This window comes from Anticarsia gemmatalis, chromosome 27 (genome assembly GCF_050436995.1).
Source record: "Anticarsia gemmatalis isolate Benzon Research Colony breed Stoneville strain chromosome 27, ilAntGemm2 primary, whole genome shotgun sequence".
NCBI classification, from domain to species: domain Eukaryota; kingdom Metazoa; phylum Arthropoda; class Insecta; order Lepidoptera; family Erebidae; genus Anticarsia; species Anticarsia gemmatalis.
In genome coordinates this window covers 6,553,571-6,577,555 of record NC_134771.1, presented here as the reverse complement: position 1 = coordinate 6,577,555, position 23,985 = coordinate 6,553,571, and the positions used below count along the sequence as shown (strand labels likewise).

General features: G+C 40.1%; 1 protein-coding gene across 6 annotated transcripts in view; it reads left to right on the top strand.

Annotated features, from left to right (window-relative positions):
- Nucleotides 1-23,985, top strand: part of LOC142984472 (uncharacterized) — a 58,006-nt gene that overhangs the window by 32,565 nt on the left and 1,456 nt on the right. The window contains exons 2-12 of one of the 6 annotated variants that reach the window (XM_076132097.1): nt 4,080-4,145; nt 11,123-11,290; nt 11,767-11,839; nt 12,204-12,269; nt 12,648-12,755; nt 13,328-13,393; nt 15,078-15,173; nt 16,668-16,736; nt 17,743-17,846; nt 23,198-23,396; nt 23,762-23,844. In XM_076132097.1, coding sequence (XP_075988212.1) covers nt 4,080-4,145; nt 11,123-11,290; nt 11,767-11,839; nt 12,204-12,269; nt 12,648-12,755; nt 13,328-13,393; nt 15,078-15,173; nt 16,668-16,736; nt 17,743-17,846; nt 23,198-23,396; nt 23,762-23,844 — 1,098 coding nt within the window. Of the gene's footprint in view, nt 1-4,079; nt 4,146-11,122; nt 11,291-11,766; nt 11,840-12,203; nt 12,270-12,644; nt 12,756-13,327; nt 13,394-15,077; nt 15,174-16,667; nt 16,737-17,742; nt 17,847-23,197; nt 23,397-23,761; nt 23,845-23,985 lie in introns of all 6 variants that reach the window. The other 5 variants (XM_076132096.1, XM_076132101.1, XM_076132099.1 and 2 more) reach the window with 5 other exon arrangements.

Below are 23,985 nucleotides of genomic sequence, written 5' to 3'. Positions count from 1 at the left end.
AGTGTTATCAGCTGTTATCAGGTGCGTTTCATCTGTTGAGGCGTTCAGTTACGCTCACCAGTTGGTAAACGATCTGTGGAGGAAAGGCACCTTTCATGTAGACAGTTATAGATGGGTAGCCACGACGTGTTGGAACTTAAACCACGGTTGAAATTGGGTCGAATATTGACACTTATGATAGTCGTTACAATTATTGAATCTAGCTTAAATCTAACAATGTAGGGAGAAAAAAAATACTTCAGTGGTTGTCTACTAAGATAGCTGTTGTTAAGTCACCTTTGATGCGGACATTACATAGATGGGTAGCCACTTTACGATGTTTGAACGATATACTGTTGAAAAGGTCCAGTGGTTGTCCATTAAGATAACAGCTGTTAAATCAAATCAAAGGTCTTCAGTAAGCTTAGAAATCTATAGCCTATATGACTATCATACTAAAAAGTAACTAATAGGGAGCCTATTTTATTTTTATGTTTTTATAATTAGCATAAACAACTAAAAATCATCTCAAATAATAAATTTTCAAGCCACAGAATTTTGTTACATCTGAACCAAAAATTAACACTTCAAATCGCTGTAAAATCATTGAACTCATTTTTTTTATTTGACCCGAAAATCAAACTTTGAACTTCTGTAAACATATCATATTCCACAGACTGTATAGTGTATGCTAAAAATATCCCTAATAAATAATTACCTAAACTATAAATATCCCTAATAACTAAAGTGTTTACTCCAAATAGCAGTTAAATAGAATCGAGTCAGTTATTCCATACATTGCTCTATACGTAGCGGCGCGTGCGTTATTTACAAATCGGTATTTATGACGAATGCCGCGTCTCATTGATGCCAACGCACAATTAACCCCTTAATTTCATATGATTAATTACAATTACTCTTATATTAGGGTTGTTTAAAGTAGGTACTATAACATAAACAGAATATAAATGTGACTGGTTGTGGAAATAGTGAGTCCGGCTTCTCGAAACGGACAAAAACTTACAATAATATGACTATTTTAAATACTTGAAGTTTACGAAATGAAGGATATTTTTAATTTAAAATAGTGCCATCTGAATTTTCCAGTCCGATCTTTGATCTGATAACTTTTGAGCCAAACGTGCTATTAAAAGCATATATTTATTTTACAGGCTCAAAGACCATATCATTATTTTATCGTCGAAGTCCTCATTCTACACCCGAACCATCAATCTTAAGCTCTGATAAAAATACCCTTATGTCTATGTTCTATGTTTATATTATGTACATATTATTGCTATAACCAGTAATCTTGTGAATCTAGTATAATCTAGCCGAAGTTCAGAGGCTAATACATCAACAGACACATATATTATTATTACATAAGACTAACAGTAGTATACATTATAATGTGTGTACATAACATGAGAGCATTAAATCACAGCGAGCTATTTGAAGCTATTACTGTAATGTCAACTGAGTGCACTGCACTGTGTGTAGGGTTGATTCTTTCTAAAACCACACTAATTTGTTTATTTTTTCTAACATATTGAAGTACCTGGGTCAAATATGGCCAGCCGAAGACAAAGCATATTCCAAACCTCATACAATTTTTACTATCTCGTGTTTGGGATAATGGTATTTTTAGGCTGGCCATATTTGACCCAGGTACCTTACATCGTAACACTGATGGGCACAGGCCCATCTTACAGATTTATTTTGACACACAAAACATATGTACTGGAATTTGTTTATGGGAGCAAACACAGCAGAATACTAGATACAATAAAAAAAACACGTGCACATGAGCTAGAACTGAACAAAACTTTCAGACTTAAATAACTAATATAAAAAACAGGCGGTGACTGGTGATATCCCTAGTTCGTGCACTTGTCTGTCACACACACAGTATTGGCACTCATATACTAGTTATTTATTAGTCGCCATTCATTCACTCAGCTTCATTCGTCGTCTGAATTACTTGTGTCACGATACATGCCAGTTACTGTACATATGACTGTCTCTGTGGCGCGGTCGGCAGTGTATGTCTATAGTCTATAGTCTCGGGTTCGAACCCTAACCCCCGGTTTCTGAGTACTTTTAACAATAGTTTATCTATTCATGTGATTACGCCAGAGATCTCGGGTTCGAACCCTAACTCCCAGTTTCTGAGTACTTTTAACGATAGTTTATCTATTCAATAGCGTTCTTTGATAAACTACCGCTAAATGTGCCTTAGAAACCGGAGGTAGGTCGGGTAACAAAGTCGTTCTCAGGTTTTCTGATCAGAATTTTTTAGAGATAACCTGAAGTTAGGAAGTTGAGGCCGTAGACCTCCGTGCCTCGGGGAGCACGTAAAGCCGACGGCCCTGCATCTGACCTCTCACTGGTCGTGTCGTTTATCCGTCCCACCAGACTATGAGAGTGATGGAATAGAGAGTGTACCTGTGTATTGTGCACACACTTGGACACTATAAACAATGTCCTGCACAGTTGGCTAGTTACAATGAAATTGCCGCTCTATTTGTGTCTGCCTGACCTCAGTCCTCTATCCATCAACCTCAAACAATATTTAACGGCATCGATCCCGTACAAAGTAATTAACGAACACTGAACAGTTAGTCATTGTATCAGTCAAGTCACTCAAACCGCTCAAGTCACGGTGATGACGCGCCAGTAGTGACGGTACTGAGGGTAGTCAACGATATCGAAGCATGCTCGCGGTTCGGTTGCCGGGTCACTAACCACCGATTACTGGACTAGTTTGTATAGTTGTTAATTGAAAAGATTAATTGATTTATAATTGAGCATCGTTATGAATTGTACTCGCACTATTAATCTGACTAATATTATAAAGCTGAAGAGTTTGTTAGTTTGAACGCGCTAATCTCAGGAACTACTGGTCCGATTTGAAAAATTCTATAGCCCATTTATCGAGGAAGGCTATAGGCTATATATCATCACACATACAACGTAAAAGGAGCAGAGTACCAGTAAAAAATGTTACAAAAACGGGGAAAATTACGACCCATTCTCTTTTATGTGAGGCAAGCGAAGTTGCGCGGGTCAGCTAGTCATAAATAAGATCCGTGATTAAGACATTTTGATGGAGCGAGTATAATACCGACCACAATTCACTACAATATAAAGACATAGCATTGTGAAACAATGGTGTAGGTAGGTAATATAATATCAATCACACAATACAGTAGGTAGTTAGGTACTATATTCAAACGTGCGCGCTCTACATTATGTCATTATTATATACTAGAGGCCGCCCGTGACTTCGTCCGCGTGGAAACCCTTCCTGAAATGTCTTTTTTTATAGCAATGTAGTGTACATTGCTGTAAAAAAAATCATTCCCTCTTATTATCAGATAACAATACGCCTGACTTTTTAGTAGATAGATTTTAACAAAGCTAAGAGTGCAGTTTTATTAATAGCGCTAGTGTTGGTCAACAAGCAATGAAGATGAGTCGAGCCTCTCTTGACATCGTCCGGGTCTCGACCCCCGACCCTCCACCGTAGAGTCACTTGTGGTTACTCGCGAGCGCTCTACAATTAGCAGGTGCCTGCATAATATACGGGTCATAACTTGCAAATGTTTGTTAAAGAAATTATTATAAAGAAATTAATTTAAACACCTTCACAACAATCTCTGCATCACCCTAAGGTAGACTGGCAGAAAATGCCCCTAGCATTAAGTCTCCCTTTATATAGCTCTGTATATCAAGCTTGAAAATAAATAATTCCTATGATGGTATCCGTTGATTCAAGGCATTAATTCGTGTGGTACACGTACAACATAGTGTGTAAATAAGTGGCCTAAGTAAGACCTTAGCCGTTTCTCCACATTTTACCTCTAACGATATTACCATACCCATCATAGCAAATAGAATATTTTGTGTTCTTTGACCTAACCTAACGATCGACCATCTATCGATTCATTTATGGACTTTGCGCAATCGATAAATTTACTTTTGTAGGTCTATAATTTATTTTATCGCCGTATAATTAATATTAGAAAATTATAATACATGATAAACTTCTATTAGTACATATATTGTATTGTAATACAATGTGTTTTGTTTGTCCGCAGGGGCGCGGAGCTCGGAGACGTCAGCTTGCTGCGACGGATGCCCAACGTAGAGGTTCTCGCGCTCAGGTAACTTAACTACAACAACTTCATACTTGTGCTTAAGAAAAACAACTTGACCTAATAGAGGTAGTGAATGTACTGAAAATAGTAAAGTTTTCAGTGAAATGTGCTCATGGAATTACGTGCTTGGGTGACCGGTATTTTACATTGAATAATATACAATAATATACAAGGAATGATGGGGATCACTATGATATACAGCCCAAGACTGAGTGCGTTTCGGGAAATCTCTGCTTAATTCATTGTATTCGTATATCATACGTAAACTTAAGAATAAATACAATTTATAGATAAGTGTGTTGTTGTTCATACATACGTCATACCACGCCTGTTATACCTAAAGGAGTAGGCAGAGATGTATGAAATACATCCGCGTTTCGCCATCACCAAGTTAAGTCCAATGTAATAGGGACTCGTTACCTAACTACAGACTTCTATTCCAATATAACTGCTATTTCAATATGCTATCCAATACCTACTAATAAGAAAAAGACTAATATCACATTGTCTGTCCTGTGAATCGAACCCAGGATCTCGTGATTAGTAATCTACAGAGCCTGTCATGTCACTTAATAGTGTTGTTCACTCGACTTAAATTACCATGCTCATTTAAAGCCGATCGACCGATTCGAAACACACCACTTTTTACTATCCCACGGTGTCATGGCTTCAACTTAACATGAATTATTCACCATCCAAACGACTACCACTAATAAAAGAATAATCGAAACTTGTAATAAATTCAGCAGTAGTGCTTGTAGTGCCAAGGTTTCAGGTGAGTCAGGGCTACTCCTCACCCTGAGGTGACCTTCCACCTTCCACCCTCGTGTGAATCAGCTACTGAAGGTTGCCTGACCTTGACATATGAGCTCATGAATCTGTGATACAGTACTCTATGTATGTTAATAGTACTGTCTGCTGTAATTAATTCAGTCATGGTGTCCTTCAAGTCACATGTCGAAGGTGAAATTTAGTTTCTATCTATCTACATGGCTTTGCTTATTTATAATTGAATTGACTTGCCTGCCTTCGTGGCGCGGTAGTTTAGTCGGGAGGTCGTGGGTTCGATTCCCACACGGAACAATTTTGTGCGATCCACAGTAACACAATAGTTGTTTCGGGTCTGGTTGTACTTTGTGTCCGTTGTTTGTATGTTTGTAAAAGTCCCCGCGACATAAGAGCAATTCTTAGTGCGGGAGTTGTTTTTTAAAGAATAAAAAATAACATTCGCACTGTTTTTCCTCCTAATTTTCTGCGGAATTCGGGATTTGTTAAAGATAAAAACAATGTATAAATTATAGACTATAAACTACATTGTTTCATCATTGGTTACTTTTTAACTGACAAATAACTTTACTAACTTCTACCTAACATCCATCATCACAAAGTTTCGCATTTACAAATAGGATGTAACAATATTAATATAATTATGTAAAACACAAACAAAAAGTGGGAAACGTGTAACAAAATGCTGTGAAAATCCATCTTCTTAGTAAAAACCTCTTTATTATGGATCCCACGGTCATGGACCGAGCAGCATGTGGTACAATCATAGCAATATAAGCTATTAACTTCACTTGCTAATACAATATGTACTCTATTATATATACTAGCTGACCCGCGCAACTTCGCTTGCGTCACATAAGTGAGAATGGGTCACAATTTTCTCCGTTTTTGTAACACTTTTTACCCATACTCTGCTCCTATTGGTCGTAGCGTGATGATATATAGCCTATAGCCTTCCACGATAAATGGGCTATCTAACAATGAAAGAATTTTTCAAATCGGAGTCTGAGATTAGCGTGTTCAAATAAACAAACAAAAAAACAAACTTTTCAGTCGTGTTGTGTGTGGAGGGTGAGTAGTAAATGAAGGAAGGAGTTGTACATAATATACATGTTACACTTGACACTTTCTTATGTGAAGTACTTGTTATGTACAACTAGATGTCGTGACATTCTATTATCTTCAATTTTTCGTTAATATTTTAAAGATCAATTTTGTATCAAGAATTACGATATTTGAGGGCCTTCGTAGCGCAGTAGTTAAAGTACCACGCTACCACCACTGCGTCAAGCGGTGGGTTTGATTCCCACACGGAGCAAATATTCGTGCGATCCACAAATACATCGAGACAACGGGCCTGGTTGTACTTTGTGTCCGTTGTTTGTATGTAATTGTAAAAGTCCCCGCGACACACGAGCAATTCTTAGTGCGGGAGATGTCGGCTGTCAATAGAATAATCTTTTGTGTCATATTTTAAATACGATTTAGCAAGCCATTTAGCCAGTTTCTTGCTCAATATGACTTGATATCAAATTGGCAGAGAGCCCATAATAGTTAAATAACAATCCAATAAGTGCCTGTACACTGTATAATACACAGCACTACAACACTACAGTGCTTCAGTGCGAGGTCGTGACCTGTCTGCAGTCACTAGACGTTTGTAGTAATACCTTATTATGTGATAAGTGTCTGCGACGTACACTATAGCTACCGATAGTCGTACTAATGGAATTTGCAAACGTCGGTAAAAGCACCCCCGGTTTCTGAGGCACATTTAGCGATAGTTTATCTATTCAATAGGGCTTTTTGCATGAGTTTAAACGCTATTGACTAGATAAACTACCGCTAAATGTACCTCGGACACCGGGGCGAAGTGCATTACGGCAAGCGATGGTCGGACTAATGGAATTTGCAACCGTTCGTAGAAGCTCTTAGTGGTCGGGGCAGTTAGGTGGCTAGTCTTTTGAAGTTATAACCGTTTAGTGATGCCGCCATTGACTGCTTCCTACACAAGAACACCTTGTGGTACATTTTTTTTCTGTCTATTTTTTTAAGACAACTCCCGCACTAAGAATTACTCTTGCGTCGCGGGGACTTTTACAAACTTACAAGCAACGGACACAAAGCACTACCAGACCCAAAAAAATAACTTGTAGACCGCACAAATAATTGTTCCGTGTGGAAATCGAACCCACGACCTCCCGACGCAATGGTACCGACGTGGTGATATAACCACTGCTCCACGGAGGGAGTCAACTCATTACTTACATACCAAAGTTAGTTTTTCAGACAGACTTTCAATATCTCTTGTTGTTAAGAATATCTCACTAACATCCAATTATAAAAACGATGTATAATGTAGCCATACACATGAGGTCGTGACCCCTCCCACAGTCTGTCGTCCAGACGTTTGCTACAATATCCGATTATAGTTATATGCTGCGACTGCGACGTACAACCACCAACAGATACTAATCTCCTTTAAATCCTACTACACTATCGATTTCATGCACAGACATACAGACAGACTTACATACAATACATACATACATAGCAAGTTAGATGGTATAGAATACAGATCACAAGCATCCCATCCCGGCTTCGCACGGGCATTATATTGTTTGTTACTCTTTCACGCAAATACTACTGAATCGATTATGATGACATTTGGTATGTAGGTAGCTGAAAACCCAGAATAACACATAGACTACTTTTTATACCGGAGTTCCCGAGGGATCGGGATATACACGGGAAGAGTTTCCACGCGGACAAAGTCGCGGGCGGCTTCTAGTGTGTTATAGTTATGTTAGTGGTACATTAGCGGTGCAGACTACTGCAGGCGCGGCGAGGTCGTGACCGCGTGGCTGGATCGTCTGGACACTTGCACTAATGCCTGTAATACGTTAGCGTCCGCCACACGACACACGACACACCTACCGCCGCGCCCCGCGCACACATTATCTGTAGTAACTTGCTTCTTTATTAACATTACATTGATGCTTATGTTATACATGCAAAACTGTTTGCTTGCTTGTTTTGCTTACAAGAAGTTTTTTTTAAAAGATTTGTCCGTCTTCGCGTCACAAGAGCAATTCATAGTGCGGGAGTTGCACTAGGAATTGCTCTTTTGACGCGAAGACTTTTACTAAACAACGGACACAGAGTACAACCAAACACGAAACAATTATTTGTGCGATCCACAAATAATTGTTTCGTATGGTAATCGAACCCATGACTGACATGACCAACGCAATGGCCGACGTGGCGATCTATACCACTGCGCCACGGTGGCCGTTAAATCAGAATCTTTGTGGGTACGGTTTTATTCTACTAAAAAAAAACTAAAAGTCCTGCAACATTTCGTGAATTTCGTTCAGTGGTAAAGTTATGAAAGCATAATAGAAAGATACCCAGATGTTTCTACAAATTCACATGATCCGTTTAAAGATGGTCAAAGGCGAAAGTGATTTTTCTTGTGAGTGACCAATGCAAAGTCAAAGTCGTTTATTTAAGATCTTTGTCATGGCTTAGCAACAAACTTGCAACACGTGGATGCCTAGATCAAGCTCAAATAGCATTTATCTATGAGAATGTAGTGTGCCTAAGTTCCTTACATCATTTACCAACCGGTCAATGCCAACTATTAGAGCTCCTTTAAAGCGAGACTGTCCTGCAAAGACTGCAGCTGTAAATGATTGTCGTTAGTTTAACGAAAGTTTAGCTAAACTTTACAACATTAAAGTAAGCGAGCTTTTTCCATTTAACTTTTCAGTCTAGTTAAGTGTGGCGCAAGAAAACTACTCGGAAAACTGTCGTAGCGGCATTATTTGAATTGCGCTGTAATACAGGTAGTTTGCAGGATTAGACCCTGATTTTAATTATTTGAAACCTGTGATGCTCTGTCAGCTCAAAAATTTGCTGACCATATTCAATCTTTCGAAACCCTATATTTGTAGTATTGCATATTATTCCATCGAGAAAACATCTGACGGTGATCGAAATGATTAATTCCAACTTATTCTACCTGATTTTGTTCTTGTATTTATTAACATTTTGGTAATAAAGAGGTTTTGAAAATATGAAGGTGTAAAGCGACTTACGCTGTACCTTTTAAAATTGTTCTTATCAAAATGTAGTGAAACTAATAGTATGGTATAAAGTTTGCATGTTTAATTTAACCATTCCTTCCTGTACGAGGGGCGAGGGAGGTAGAGGGAGGGGGGGGGGTGTTAGTTTCTCCTCATGCGGTGTGCGTACACGCACAACTTGTTACGTCACGCGGCGGTGCGTGGCGACGCGACGAAGTCGATGACATCTCATGTTGAAGGTTTTATTACCATACCTTAGATTTAGCGAGGATTGCCGCTCTACTGGGAGTACAATGATGATGGAAGATGACGAAGACTAGTCTTTTCTATCATATAAATCCTGTTAATGGTATAAAAGTTCAAGATTTTGATTATAGAAATTGATGATTTGTAAGTTGGGTTCATAAATTGCCTGTAGTGTCTGTGATGTTGGTAGTATTCCTCGGTCTATATCTTCGGATATCATAAAGAAAACATCGTGATTATCTCGAGCTTTTCAGAAAAATCACCTGCAATAGATGTATTCAGGCCAATGATCGATTGATTCTGAAAAATATCTCCCCGCTGACTAAGTCACGGGTTTGAGGTCACGGTGGTGAGAATTCCGTATCAAAGTATTTCCTGCTTCCATTTTCTAGCATAACCAGTTGGAATAAGACTAGTATCTTCAACAAAACAACTCAATTATACTTCACACTACACTAACACACAGCTCATTGTAAGCCGTCACCCGACACCGCGAGTGTCGGCGGCACAGACGGCCGGCGACGGTGTCACATTGTAACCGGTCGCCGGACGGTCACGCTCATAGCTCAGGAATCAGGACTCAGGACTAGAGGCACTGGTCTACCTTGGACACCACTGCTCCAGAAGGTACAGCCTCGCCAGTCAAGCCGGTTGCGTTCACCGATGAATGGGTTAAACAATCCTTAGCTCGGACATTTTATGGATTAGGTACTGCTTAGTGGTAGACCTGGGTGCCTGTTTTAAGCATGTCGTAAGATATTGGTCCCGGTTGTTATCACGTTAGAAACCGCTTCTTAATGTTGCCAACGAATCCATCAGAGTATCAGAGAGTGAGGAGCGACTACAATAACTTTGACATTAGGATGACCACTAACCATACAAAACAATAAAAGTCAGTCAGACTTCATAGATAGTTTTCTTCAACAGTATATGAACTTAGCATTTCTAGAAAGCACGACTACGGTATCCCAGAATTTAATAACACAGTTGCTGAAAACATATTAACTACCTAAATAAATAAACGAACTAGCAGAAGGCGTGCGAAAGATTACAATTTCACTATCACTTCTGCCAACATAGAGGCTCACTTTGCCGCCTTGGCCTAAACAAACTTAGCAAATTAATATTTAGTAACAACGATTACAAACAACGCATAATATATTCAGGGTTCATATTATAATAGTAATTATGTTTGCGGCGCGCAAGTTTCCGCCATTGCAGCAAGGCCGCGCACCAATCAGAGCGTGGCGCGGGAAGCGTTGGCCAATCACGCGCGAGCACCGGCGCGCGGTTGCCAATCGCAAATTAATGCCGTTGTGCTTTCAAATTTAACTAGGTATTGTTTAACCGTAGCTGAGCTTCCGTTCTGTCACTCTTACGACTTTTTACAAATATTATTGTCTTTTCCAACTACCTACATACATAGTAACCTTTCTACAAGACATGGGTACGTTCTTAAATGAAAGTTGGATCGTAATCCCTTTAAGGACTTCTTTAAAACTTTTTCTTCGTGGTGTTTTTCTTCATCGTTTTAGGAAATGATAATTATTCCTGTTTGATAATTAATTCATGAATTGAATCTGTTCTTTCAACACGCATTTATCTGCTCATACTACTAAGCAACCCTTGGCGCGGTCATTCCACAGATGGGTGACGGCATAGTAGTATTAGATCTGGGTGTGTCCATGCTTCGGAGGGCACGTAAAAAGTCGGTCACGGTTGTCGTCAATTAAGATAATAGTCGTTAAGCCTCGTCAAAAGCCTTCGGGTGGCTTGAATAACTTTGACACTAGATTGACCACTAACCATACGACAAGAAGTATATTTTTTTCTCTTGGTAACATGTGTTGTGTTTGTTTCCAGTATAAACAAGATCCGCACTCTGGTGGACTTCGCGGGCTGCCGGCGGCTGCGCGAGCTGTACGTGCGCAAGAACGAGATCGGCGAGCTGAGCGAGATCCGCCACCTGCGCCGCCTGCCCGACCTCACCTCGCTGTGGCTCGACGAGAACCCCTGCACGCAGCACCCCGAGTGAGTCACAACACTACTTCTGATGTTATATTGCAGTGACCACTATCGAATATCGGCAAATTTCTGGCGATTACACGGTTCTACTCGTAATGCCGAGGATTTGTCTTGTATACGCCGCGGACTTCATTGTGCGACAGTGTAGAGCCGTCGTTGCGTGTAGAACTGAACAGTGTTCTCCTAGTGTATTTCACTAGAAATATCTTCATCATTAAATAAATGTCAGATAGAAGTTCGCTAGTCGATATTACCAACACAATCAAAAGTATTGGTCTAGCTTAGTTATTGTTTTGAAGATTTTTTGACAAGAAATTCTCAGTGATTGCTCAGAGAAAGATTGTCACAGACTTTCGGTTGGAAAGTACGTAACGCAGCATGTTTTACACTTAACCTTCGCCGGTCATGTCTATCCCTAAATATCTCCTGTATATGATAAAGGGTAGATAGTAATGAACAATGATTGTTTCTCGGTGTTGTAGGTACAGAATGACAGTGTTGAGGAACTTGCCGAACCTGGAGAAGCTGGACAACGTGCCGGTACAACCTGACGAGGTGACCTACTCTACATATTAGTACACTAGCTGACCCGCGCAACTTCGCTTGTGTCACATAAGACAGAATGCGTCAAAATTTTCCCCGTTCTTGTAACATTTTCTACTCGTACTCTGCTCCTATTGGTCGTAGCGTGATAGCCTATAGCCTTTCTCGATAAATGGGCTATCTAACACTAAAATAATTTTTCAAATCGGACCAGTAGTTCCTGAGATTAGCGAGTTCTGCTAGTTTAGGATAAACTTACTGAAAAGTGATAATGATTATTCAATTGAGCAAAACAGAAATGAAATAGAAGCAACCCAAATGTCATTTGTTGTATTATTTGGACTGATAATATATATGTTTGTGTGTATGTTTGCAGGTGCAGGAGGCGATGCGTCGCGGTGTTCACATACCTGACTCAGACGACGAGGGATACCCACAAACGGTAACTACTATATCAACTAATGTTATTTCTATCAATACTAAGCAGCACTAATGATTCCGAACTAAGCAGAGCTTGTACTATGGTAACCAAGTAACTGATAAACATACTTATATACTTCTAAATACATACTTATATAGATACATTAACATCCAGGCTCAGAACAAATACTCGTGCTCATCACACGAAGATTTGTCCCGGGTGGGATGCGAACCCACCACACGCGGCGCTATGGTTGTTGCGGCGAGGTGACAACTTTGACCGCTGCGCCAAACGTGTAGTTGGCACAGCAGTGGTTACAGTGGCGTTTATGGTTCCTCCTTATATACTCGTGACTAAACGCTTCAGTATGTAACGTAGTATCATTGTGTGTTGCAGCAGGAGAGCTACGGCGTGTACCGGCGCCAGCGCTCGTGCGAGTCGAGCCCGGAGCGCGAGCCCGAGCCCTACTTCCCGCGCGCCGCGCCGCCCGCCACCAGGCACGAACAGGTACATACATACATTCATATACTTGTCTTACAGTCTACTCATGGCCAGTTGCGATTGCTAAGCAACCCTTCATACGGTCATTACATAGATGGGTGACCGCTTAGTGGTATTTTAACTGAGCGTCTACGTGGAGGACACGATAAAAGTCGGTCCCCGGCTGTTGTCTACAAAGGTAACAGTCGTTAAGCCACGTCAAAGATCTTTCGAGCGGCTTGAACAACTGACACTGGGTCGACTTCTTCAATAACATAAAATAAAAATAAAAAATACATTATACTCTCTTGTGCCTGTTATTCAGTATATAAATAAGTGCTAACTAATATTGGAGTCATATTATATTATTTTTACTATCTCAGTACGTAAACCATAACATATTTGATTACAACATTTTATAACAGAAAAATACATACATACTTTATGTCACTAAATAATTTCATTCTCTAAATTTAATTTAATATTGACTAATTTATATTTATATGTTATTAGTCATATGAATGGCGATCATGTAATATGTGTATGTGTAACTAATAGAATGTAACTAACCCTCGTGCGTGCATGTGTGTGTGCGACAGACCGGCAGCGACAGCTCCGAGGCGGGAGTCGAACCCGCGCTCGAGTCCGCGCGCACCGAGCCACAGGTGACCACGACCAACATGTTTATAGCACATCATAGTGTTACTAATGCACTTAATATTTAAGATAAATAAGATAACTTAGATTTACCAAAACGGGTTTTTTTTTTCTTAAATGTTAAATGTTTAATTTCACAAATGTTAAACATATAAAGAAGACGTCACGTTAAGAAATCACGTGACGTGATAGAATTTTCCGAGTAAATTTCTTGATGGAGCCGAGATTTGGTAGAATTTTTCGGGGAGATTTCTTGATGGAGACGAGATTTGGTAGAATTTTCCGGGGAGATTTCTTAATGGAAACGAGATTTGGTAGAATTTTCCGGGGAGATTTCTTGATGAAGACGAGATTTGGTAGAATTTTCCGGGGAGATTATTGATGGAGACGAGATTCGGTAGAATTTTCCGGGGAGATTATTGATGGAGACGAGATTTGGTAGAATTTTCCGGGAAGATTTCTTGATGGAGACGAGATTCGGTAGAATTTTCCGGGAAGATTTCTTGATGGAGACGAGATTCGGTAGAATTTTCCGGGGTAATACTTGGTAGAGACGAGATTTGGTAGAATTTTCCGGGGAGATTTCTTGATGGAGACATTTGGTAGAAATTTCCGGGGAGATCTCTTAATGGAGACGGGATTCGGTAGAATTTTACGGGGAGATCTCTTGATGGAGACGGGATTCGGTAGAATTTTACGGGGAGATCTCTTAATGGAGACGGGATTCGGTAGAATTTTACGGGGAGATCTCTTGATGGAGACGAGATTTGGTAGAATTTTCCGGGGAGATTTCTTGATGGAGACGAGATTCGGTAGAATTTTCCGGGGAGATTATTGATGGAGACGAGATTTGGTAGAATTTTCCGGGGAGATCTCGCGATGCAGACGAGATTCGGTAGAATTTTCCGGGAAGATTTCTTGATGGAGACGAGATTCGGTAGAATTTTCCGGGGTAATACTTGGTAGAGACGAGATTTGGTAGAATTTTCCGGGGAGTACTCTTGATGGAGACGATATTTGGTAGAATCTTCCGGGGAGATTTCTTGATGAAGACGGGCGCTGGTAGAATTTTCCGGGGAGATTTCTTGATGGAGACATTTGGTAGAAATTTCCGGGGAGATCTCTTAATGGAGACGGGATTCGGTAGAATTTTACGGGGAGATCTCTTGATGGAGACGAGATTTGGTAGAATTTTCCGGGGAGATTTCTTGATGGAAACGAGATTCGGTAGAATTTCCCGGGGAGATTTCTTGATGAAGACGGGTGCTGGTAGAATTTTCCGGGGAGATTTCTTGATGAAGACGAGATCTGGTAGAATTTTCCGGGTAGATTTCTTGATGAAGACGGGTTATGGTAGAATTTTCCGGGGAGATTTCTTGGTGAAGACGGGTTATGGTAGAATTTTCCGGGGAAATTTCTTGATGGGGACAAGATTTGGTAGAATTTTCCGGTTAGATTCCTTGAAGACGAGATTTGGTAGAATTTTCCGGTTAGGATTCTTGAAGAAGACGGGATATGGTAGAATTTTCCGGGTAGATATCATGATTATGACGTCACATGGTACAATTTTCCGAAAAGTTATGCGCATACATACATTTCGGTAATTCTTTTTTATTTATATAGATTACATCTTCCTAATAGTTCTTTGTCTATAACATTATGTGTATCTAAGTGTGTTTGTTTGTGTGTCAGTGCCCGGTGTCGCCGGTGCGGCGCGCGGCGGCGGCGGCGTCCCCCGACTCGGACGAGCGCTACGAGCACCCCGCCATGACGCGCTCGCACTACGACGTACGTACACCCTCCCCCCTCCCCCCTCCCCCTCACACGTGCACGAACACGTACACCCACGTATACGTACATAGTTAAATATACAAGCTTTCAAGCAGGAAGATACACAAATAAATGTAAAATTCGACAGCGAATTTGAAACTAACGACTGATAATACTGTTAGATTCACTTTAAGTTCTCGTTAATATTCAGTATTTCCATATACCGAGCAAAATGGTATAATGTTTTCTCTAAGCCGTCGAGGTACTGCTAAGATTTTAAATGTTATAGAATGCGACAGTATCGCTATCGAAGACCGGATTCGATTTCCAGGTCGAAAAAAATTGGTACTAGTGTAAAAAATTACTGTCGTGAGAGTATAGGGATTTATAGTAGCTTGTATTGTATTGTTTCATGAACATGTTCATGCTTCTGCTATAGAAGAGTATGTTGTGTTATCATTGATGTAAAACTAAATATTGCACTCGTTCTAATATAACTGCATCTCTTTCTAACACGTACTGTCGAAAAGGGACCGGTATAATTACGGTAATTTATGACTTATTGTATTAAGAGATATAAATTGTATCTTTATTTTTTTGTGGTGCTGTATCTATATAACATAATGTTATTATAAAAATGAAATGTCATAAAATTGTTGGTGTCCTTTTCCTATATTGTGTGTTAGAAAAGTACGCAGTTAAATTGATTGATACTGTCAATATAGCACTAATTAATATTTTTATTGACTGTGCTTTTGATATAACAATAATATATTAATTGTTTGTAAACTTTCATCTTTTGAGCTCGAAACAAATTGATCCAAAGGCTATGTTTATATGACTATACAAAATATTTATGGCTTCAAACATATTTAGACTTCTTTTCCTCTAGGTACTTGTATAGTTAAAGTTTAACTATAAGACGAAACTTTAACTATACAAGTATACAAGATTTGATTTAAATACTCGTAACATAGATAACTGCTATAAATGTATTAGTATGATAATTTAGTAACAATTGATTGTTCGTTAATGTTGATCACCTTATATGGCATCTGATTAATTAGTTCTGAGCTCAGTATAACACCGACATACACACGTGTACTGAATATTAACAATATTACTATTGTACTTCATATCAATAAGGCATGACTTGGATCGTGCTTTGTTTACATACATTACAAATATATATTTTGATCTTTTGAAAGGTGTAGTGTTTTCATACAAAATACAAGAGTATACGTGCCCGCGATTACGTATTCGACCGTGTACGTACCAGGTTGGACTTTATTTTAACTTATAATCACTAGAAACACGCGAATACGCTATGGAAATATGGACGCGTGTAAAACAAAAATAATGTTGTTCTACAATATTATGTTGAAAGAGTTAGTTAAAGTACATATAAAGTAAGGTAGTTAGTGTTCAGTGCACGTGTACGTCGTGTCGTTAGACACACGTGTGTAGCGTGTGAGCACGTGTGCAGTGAGACACAACGGCGTGTTGTTGCAGGCGCGCAGCTCGGCGCGCTCCCCGGACGCGCCCTCGCTGCGCCACTCGCTCTCCGCGCACTCCGTCAAGGTACACGCACACCCTCCCTCTCATGATATACAAACGTACATACATTCAGAATACACGTGCAAATACAGACACATTCATGTATATCGACAAGGGATAGAATCGACCGTTGTTTTACGACAGAGAATACACCAAAAACAAAAGTCCTAGATTCATTCGTCCAGTTGGATAATAGAACTGTCTTCACGTAACTGAAAAAGAGAAAAGTTACACACACACACTCTATGTCAAACACGCATTTCGAAGTATTGAAAGAAAAATCATCCAAGCAATTAAAAACATGATTGATAGTAGGTAATTAGCCAATAATAATAGTAGTAATGTATGTGTGAACTCGTCACAGTATCGCTTGCTACACTCTCATGTATTGTGTGATGCTAACACATTCATGTTCACATACATACATACATACATAATATTAATATGTTCAAACTTAACCCATTTAAAAATTGACCTCCTCTCCTTAAGATACTAAAAAAAAGCTTCATTTACACACATATTCGGTTCGGTATTAATCGGTCCAGCCGGGCGGCAAAACCGAATATGTGTAGATGAACCCGATCGGCACAAGCCGAACAAGTGGGTCGAGTCGGTTTTGTTGTCCGATAAATATTGCCGAACCGATCATATGTGTGTAGTAAGCTTCATGTAACTAAGATTTTAATTTGAGCTTTGCAAGTGGTAAAAGGAATATTGGTAAAGTTTGAATATGTTAAATCACAATGTTAACTGCTATTAATATAACCTGTTTTGATACATGTAACATACTATACTTAACAATATAGATGTAATTCAAACTCGAAGATATTTATGTTATTTATTTTATTATTGTAACCAATAGCATACAAAAACATAAATTTTAGAAAATTAAGTAAATAATAATTACAAAACATTGATCACTTCCTATATTTACCGTCATTCATTCGTTCATTCAGAGTGAGCTCATGAATGAATGTAAAACCTTGTTTGTCAGCCATGTTTAGTAATAGTTTCATGTTGTATGTTTCAGGAATACTCGTACAGTTCCAACGGTGACTGTAGGTTCGGTTCCGGCGGCGGCGGCGTCGCCTCCCCCCCACACTATAACGACAACTACTACGAGAGGCCTGACAGGTCAGTCACGATGATTTAATCATTAATTTTTATTTAACCCTCTACCGCATACAAACCCACATATGGTTCGGCAACATTTGTATTTTTTTTCTTCGTAATAATGCTAATACAATAACTAAATGCATCGTCTACCTTAAGATTATTATGTTGGTAATACGAAAATAATATTTTATTGTCGGTGGTCAAACCTCAATTCCGTTATAATCTCACTTGTATCAGCGCGTGTGCGAAGTTCAACACAGTGTCTTCAAATTCATTTTTCAAAAAAGTTTATCTACATGATACAGGTAAGTTTTGCTTGATAAAAAAATAAAATATGGTGCTATTACTATTCTATTTCAATAATGTTTTAGATTTTTATAGCTTTTTTGCATATCTCTATCATACTGAAGGACTTTTTCTTGGAAACCATATATGGTTTCGCATGCATTCTTACCAAACTTTGACTTTTTTCTGTGGACCATATATGGTATCGTATGCACTATCAGTTTTTTGTGTGGTGTGCATAGCATGGCTTTTCCTTGGTTGCAGAATGGATCCTGCTCGCTTTTATGGCTCTTATAAGCACGTAAATCCTTGAATTTATTTGATTTTAAGCAAGCAGTTTCAGAACACTTACGCAAATCAGGTAAAGCAGTAAGTATTCGAAAAAGAGGACGTCCCTGTAATCAAAGCAGAGACGGAACGCCTATAAGTTTTACTGGCCATGGAAGTCCTGCTTCATCTAATCCAGGAACACCCAATCGTCCAAGTAAAATAAGGAAAGTTCCTGTCAGACACCAAGAACTGCCGTTGAACTCTGTAAGAACGGACAAAATAGACCATATACCGGAATGGATGAAAAACCGACAAAAATGTCAATGTTGCGGTCAAAAAACTTACACAAAATGTAAAAAATGTATGAATTTCTATGTTACAACGACAAACGGAACTGTTTATCAGATTTTCATGATAAATACTGAAACTATTGTGCGAGATACTATAAGCTCAAATTATTTCCTTATTTCATAGAAACCCATATATGTCAATAGTACTTTTGATTATAATTTGTTTGAATGCATACGAACCCATATATGGTCTTAATTTTTTTTTTCGTTCCTGTAACCGTTTTTTTTTTAATTTCCTTTCTATAGTAAATCTTGTCAGTAAATAAAGGCTCAATAACCATAAAATATTTTTTTTATCGTTTCCTTCATAATTCATGCAGTAGAGGGTTAAATACTTTTGTTCATTTGCTACGCCACTTCCATGGGACGTAGGTTCCATTTCCACGCGGAGCATTTATTTGTGCGATCCACAAATAATTGTTTCGGTTCTGGTTGTAATTTGTATCCGTTGTTTGTATGTTCGTAAAAATCCTGCGACACAAGAGCAATTCTTAATATAATATTAATGATGACGACGTCACATGGTAGAATTTTCCGGGTAGATTTCAAGATGATGACGTCCCATGGTAGAATTTTCCTGGTTGATTTCATGATGGAGACGTCTCATGGTAGAATTTTCCGGGGAAATTTCATGATGGAGACGTCTCATGGTAGAATTTTCCGGGTACGTTTCAAGATGATGACGTCTCATGGTAGAATTTTCCTGGTACGTTTCAAGATGATGACGTGTCATGGTATAATTTTCCGGGGAAATTTCATGATGAAGACGTCTCATGGTAGAATTTTCCGAGTAGGTTTCATGATGGAGACGTCTCATGGTAGAATTTTCCGGGGAAATTTCATGGTGGAGACGTCTCATGGTAGAATTTTCCGAGTAGGTTTCATGATGGAGACGTCTCATGGTAGAATTTTCCGGGGAAATTTCATGATGGAGACGTCTCATGGTAGAATTTTCCGGGGAAATTTCATGATGGAGACGTCTCATGGTAGAATTTTCCGGGTACGTTTCAAGATGATGACGTCTCATGGTCGAATTTTCCGGGGAAATTTCATGATGGAGACGTCTCATGGTAGAATTTTCCTGGTACGTTTCAAGATGATGACGTCTCATGGTAGAATTTTCCTGGTACGTTTCATGATGGAGACGTCTCATGGTAGAATTTTCCGAGTAGGTTTCATGATGGAGACGTCTCATGGTAGAATTTTCCTGGTACGTTTCAAGATGATGACGTCTCATGGTAGAATTTTCCGAGTAGGTTTCATGATGGAGACGTCTCATGGTAGAATTTTCCGAGTAGGTTTCATGATGGAGACGTCTCGTGGTAGAATTTTCCGGGAAAATTTCATGATTGAGACGTCTCATGGTAGAATTTTCCGGGGAAATTTCATGATGGAGACGTCTCATGGTAGAATTTTCCTGGTACGTTTCAAGATGATGACGTCTCATGGTAGAATTTTCCTGGTACGTTTCAAGATGATGACGTGTCATGGTAGAATTTTCCGAGTAGGTTTCATGATGGAGACGTCTCATGGTAGAATTTTCCGAGTAGGTTTCATGATGGAGACGTCTCATGGTAGAATTTTCCGGGGAAATTTCATGATGGAGACGTCTCATGGTAGAATTTTCCTGGTACGTTTCAAGATGATGACGTCTCATGGTAGAATTTTCCTGGTACGTTTCAAGATGATGACGTGTCATGGTATAATTTTCCGGGGAAATTTCATGATGGAGACGTCTCATGGTATAATTTTCCGGGGAAATTTCATGATGGAGACGTCTCATGGTTGAATTTTCCGAGTAGGTTTCATGATGGAGACGTCTCATGGTAGAATTTTCCTGGTACGTTTTAAGATGATGACGCCTCATGGTAGAATTTTCATGGTACGTTTCAAAATGATGACGTCTCATGGTAGAATTTTCCTGGTACGTTTCAAGAGGATGACGTGTCATGGTATAATTTTCCGGGGAAATTTCATGATGGAGACGTCTCATGGTAGAATTTTCCGGGGAAATTTCATGATGATGACGTCTCATGGTAGAATTTTCCGGGGAAATTTCATGATGGAGACGTCTCATGGTAGAATTTTCCGGGGAAATTTCATGATGGAGACGTCTCATGGTAGAATTTTCCTGGTACGTTTCAAGATGATGACGTCTCATGGTAGAATTTTCCTGGTACGTTTCAAGATGATGACGTGTCATGGTAGAATTTTCCGGGGAAATTTCATGATGGATACGTCTCATGGTAGAATTTTCCGGGGAAATTTCATGATGGAGACGTCTCATGGTAGAATTTTCCGGGGAAATTTCATGATGGATACGTCTCATGGTAGAATTTTCCTGGTACGTTTCAAGATGATGACGTCTCATGGTAGAATTTTCCTGGTACGTTTCAAGATGATGACGTGTCATGGTATAATTTTCCGGGGAAATTTCATAATGGAGACGTCTCATGGTAGAATTTTCCGGGTACGTTTCAAGATGATGACGTCTCATGGTAGATTTGCCAGATGATTTGGCAAGGGATACAAGGAGACAAGAGATGGTTTTAGTCTGATTTATTGCGAGTATAACAAGTGCTTATATACTAACAAATACGTGAGAATGTTGCTGTGTGAATGCTTGTGCCCTATCTGTATACCTACGTGCTAATATTTATGTACGTGCTAATATGTACGACATAGTCGCTACATATACTCCCCCCCTTTTAAAAAAAATTAAAATATATTATTTACAAATCCTAGGACATATGCGTAATCTTATGCTTGGGAGTAGCTCGGAGTGAGGAAGGTTTCGTTATTTCCTCGTATTTTTTTAATAACTGAATAATGCGTGGATCCATACCCACGTCAATGGTGCGAGTGTCTGCTGTGTCGATTTGATTAGGGTAGCAGGCGTTGTCAGCTTTGTTACCCTGTCTTAGTTTTCGACCAGCTATTTCGACTATCAACTTATAATGCTCCAGAAAATCTGCTCCGATTATTGGTTGTGTTACCTCATAGCTTGTGTGAAAGTCCTGTCTCCAATCACATGGTTTTACACATTTTCTTGCATTTTCTCTGTATCTGTAATGGTAGATACAAAATTGTTTTCTTTCCCCACTGCTTGCTCTTGAACTTGACCTTGGTGGCAAATTACGTCGATTATAAAAATGTCGAGTGCTGTGTTGATAGTTTCTGTTCTTGCTGAATTGTATTTAATTCTTGTTCCATTTTTGCTTACTGCGCCAGTATGCATGACATTGCATCGTCGTTTGTTTTGCTTTGAAGTATTAATATCTTGTCGGCGATTTGGCTCATTTTGTTGACATCTATTTCTTCTGTAACAGCTAGAACCGAAGTCACTGCAGGTGGTAAAAGTCTTAGCCATAGTAGTTTGATAGTCTCGTCTCTGATTTTGCCGTTGCTGAGCACTCGCATCTTACGTAGCAGCTGATCAGGCGTTCTTTGATGGCTTCTCTTAAAAACTCCGGGATGCGGGATAAAATGGCGGTTCCAGTTGCTATCTCCAAGGTTTCTTACTGGTTGCGCTGGTCCCAGTAGATGTCGCTGTATGTAGAGAGCCGCTACATCACTCCCTCTCAGACCGTAGGTCGATCTTTTCTTCATGTCAGTCAGTCTCTCCAGTGTCATTGATGAGTTCCAGCGAGTCGGAACTCGAATTCCGCTAGTCCCAGTGAGTCGGAACTGTATGCCGCTAGTCCCAGTGAGTCGGAACTGTATGCCGCTAACTCCAGTGAGTCGGAGAGGTGCGGTGTGCGGTGTGCGGTGTGCGGTGAAGTGTCCCCAGTGAGTCGGGGCGAGGTGCTTTGTTGTCTGCGGTGAGTCGAGACGAAGCGTTGCGGTGCCCTGGGTGCGTCAGAGTAGCGTGACGATGATGCCCAGGTTGGATGCCGCTGAGGCCGTAGGGTATGCCAGTCATGTGCGTGAGCGACATGTTCGTGGAGTGCCCTGGTGTGGCCGAAAATGCTGGCTGGAGTTGTACGACTGCTGCTGTAGGAGTGAGGAGTGATGAGGGTGCGAAGGTTTGCTGCTGCTGGTCTGATCTTCGTGAAGGCTGCTTCCAATCACCAATGTGGAGGTTGCCGTTTGACTTACAGGGGAAGTCATGTTATGTAACTTGTATCGGTCGGAGTCACCAATTTGCCAGATGATTTGGCAAGGGATACAAGGAGACAAGAGATGGTTTTAGTCTGATTTATTGCGAGTATAACAAGTGCTTATATACTAACAAATACGTGAGAATGTTGCTGTGTGAATGCTTGTGCCCTATCTGTATACCTACGTGCTAATATTTATGTACGTGCTAATATGTACGACATAGTCGCTACAGTAGAATTTTCCGCTTAGGTTTCATGATGGAGACGTATCATGGTAGAATTTTCCCTAAAACTAAACTTCGTAGAATCTTAACGAGACTAATTCTTGTATGTGTTACTTCATATCATATTGTTATGTTCGTAGGTCGGAGTCGTACGGCACGATGTCAGCGCGGTGCGGGGGCGACTCGTGGGAGAGCGCGGGGGGCGCGGGCGGCGTGGGGGGAGGGGGGCGCGAGCGCGTGACGTCTCACGACCGAGTCAGCACGCACGAGCGCGACCGCGAGTACCCCTCCGCCGTCATGGCGGAGCATCGCGGCTTCACTCGGAGACCTGTCGCCAGGGTATGTACCTACTACACTACAGGCCATGATCTCCCAAACTTTATGGTCTACAGCCCCCGTTTCTAAAATAAAAGATTCAGTGGTTCATATTACTCAATATTTATATACATTTATGTGTTTATGTTATTTATTATTTGTATTTGGACTCACTTCCGCCCCTCACGAAATACTTCAGCACTCACTAGGTGCGGCATACTTTGGGAACCTGTGCTTTAAGTTTACAGTAATATGGTCAACGTATTAAAAATGCATGATTGGAATTGACGCATTAGTGCTGCCATCTCGTGTTCAGCATGTGGAACTAATGATTATGTTGTGATATTCATGTAATAAGACTTATCATTATAGGTATTATTGTGTTGCAGAATTCAAACCTGCTGTCTGCAGTGCTGTGCCTGGTGAAGGAGCTCGACTACCCCAGCCTCGAGGTCGCCGAGATGGCCGTCAGGTAACTACCTACCCCTCAACTCCGTGGCGCAGTGGTTTAGGTCGCCACGCCGATATCATTGCGTCGGGAGGTCGTGGGTTCTATTCCCACACGTAACAATTATTTGTGCGATCCACAAATATTTTTTTCGGGTCTGGTTGT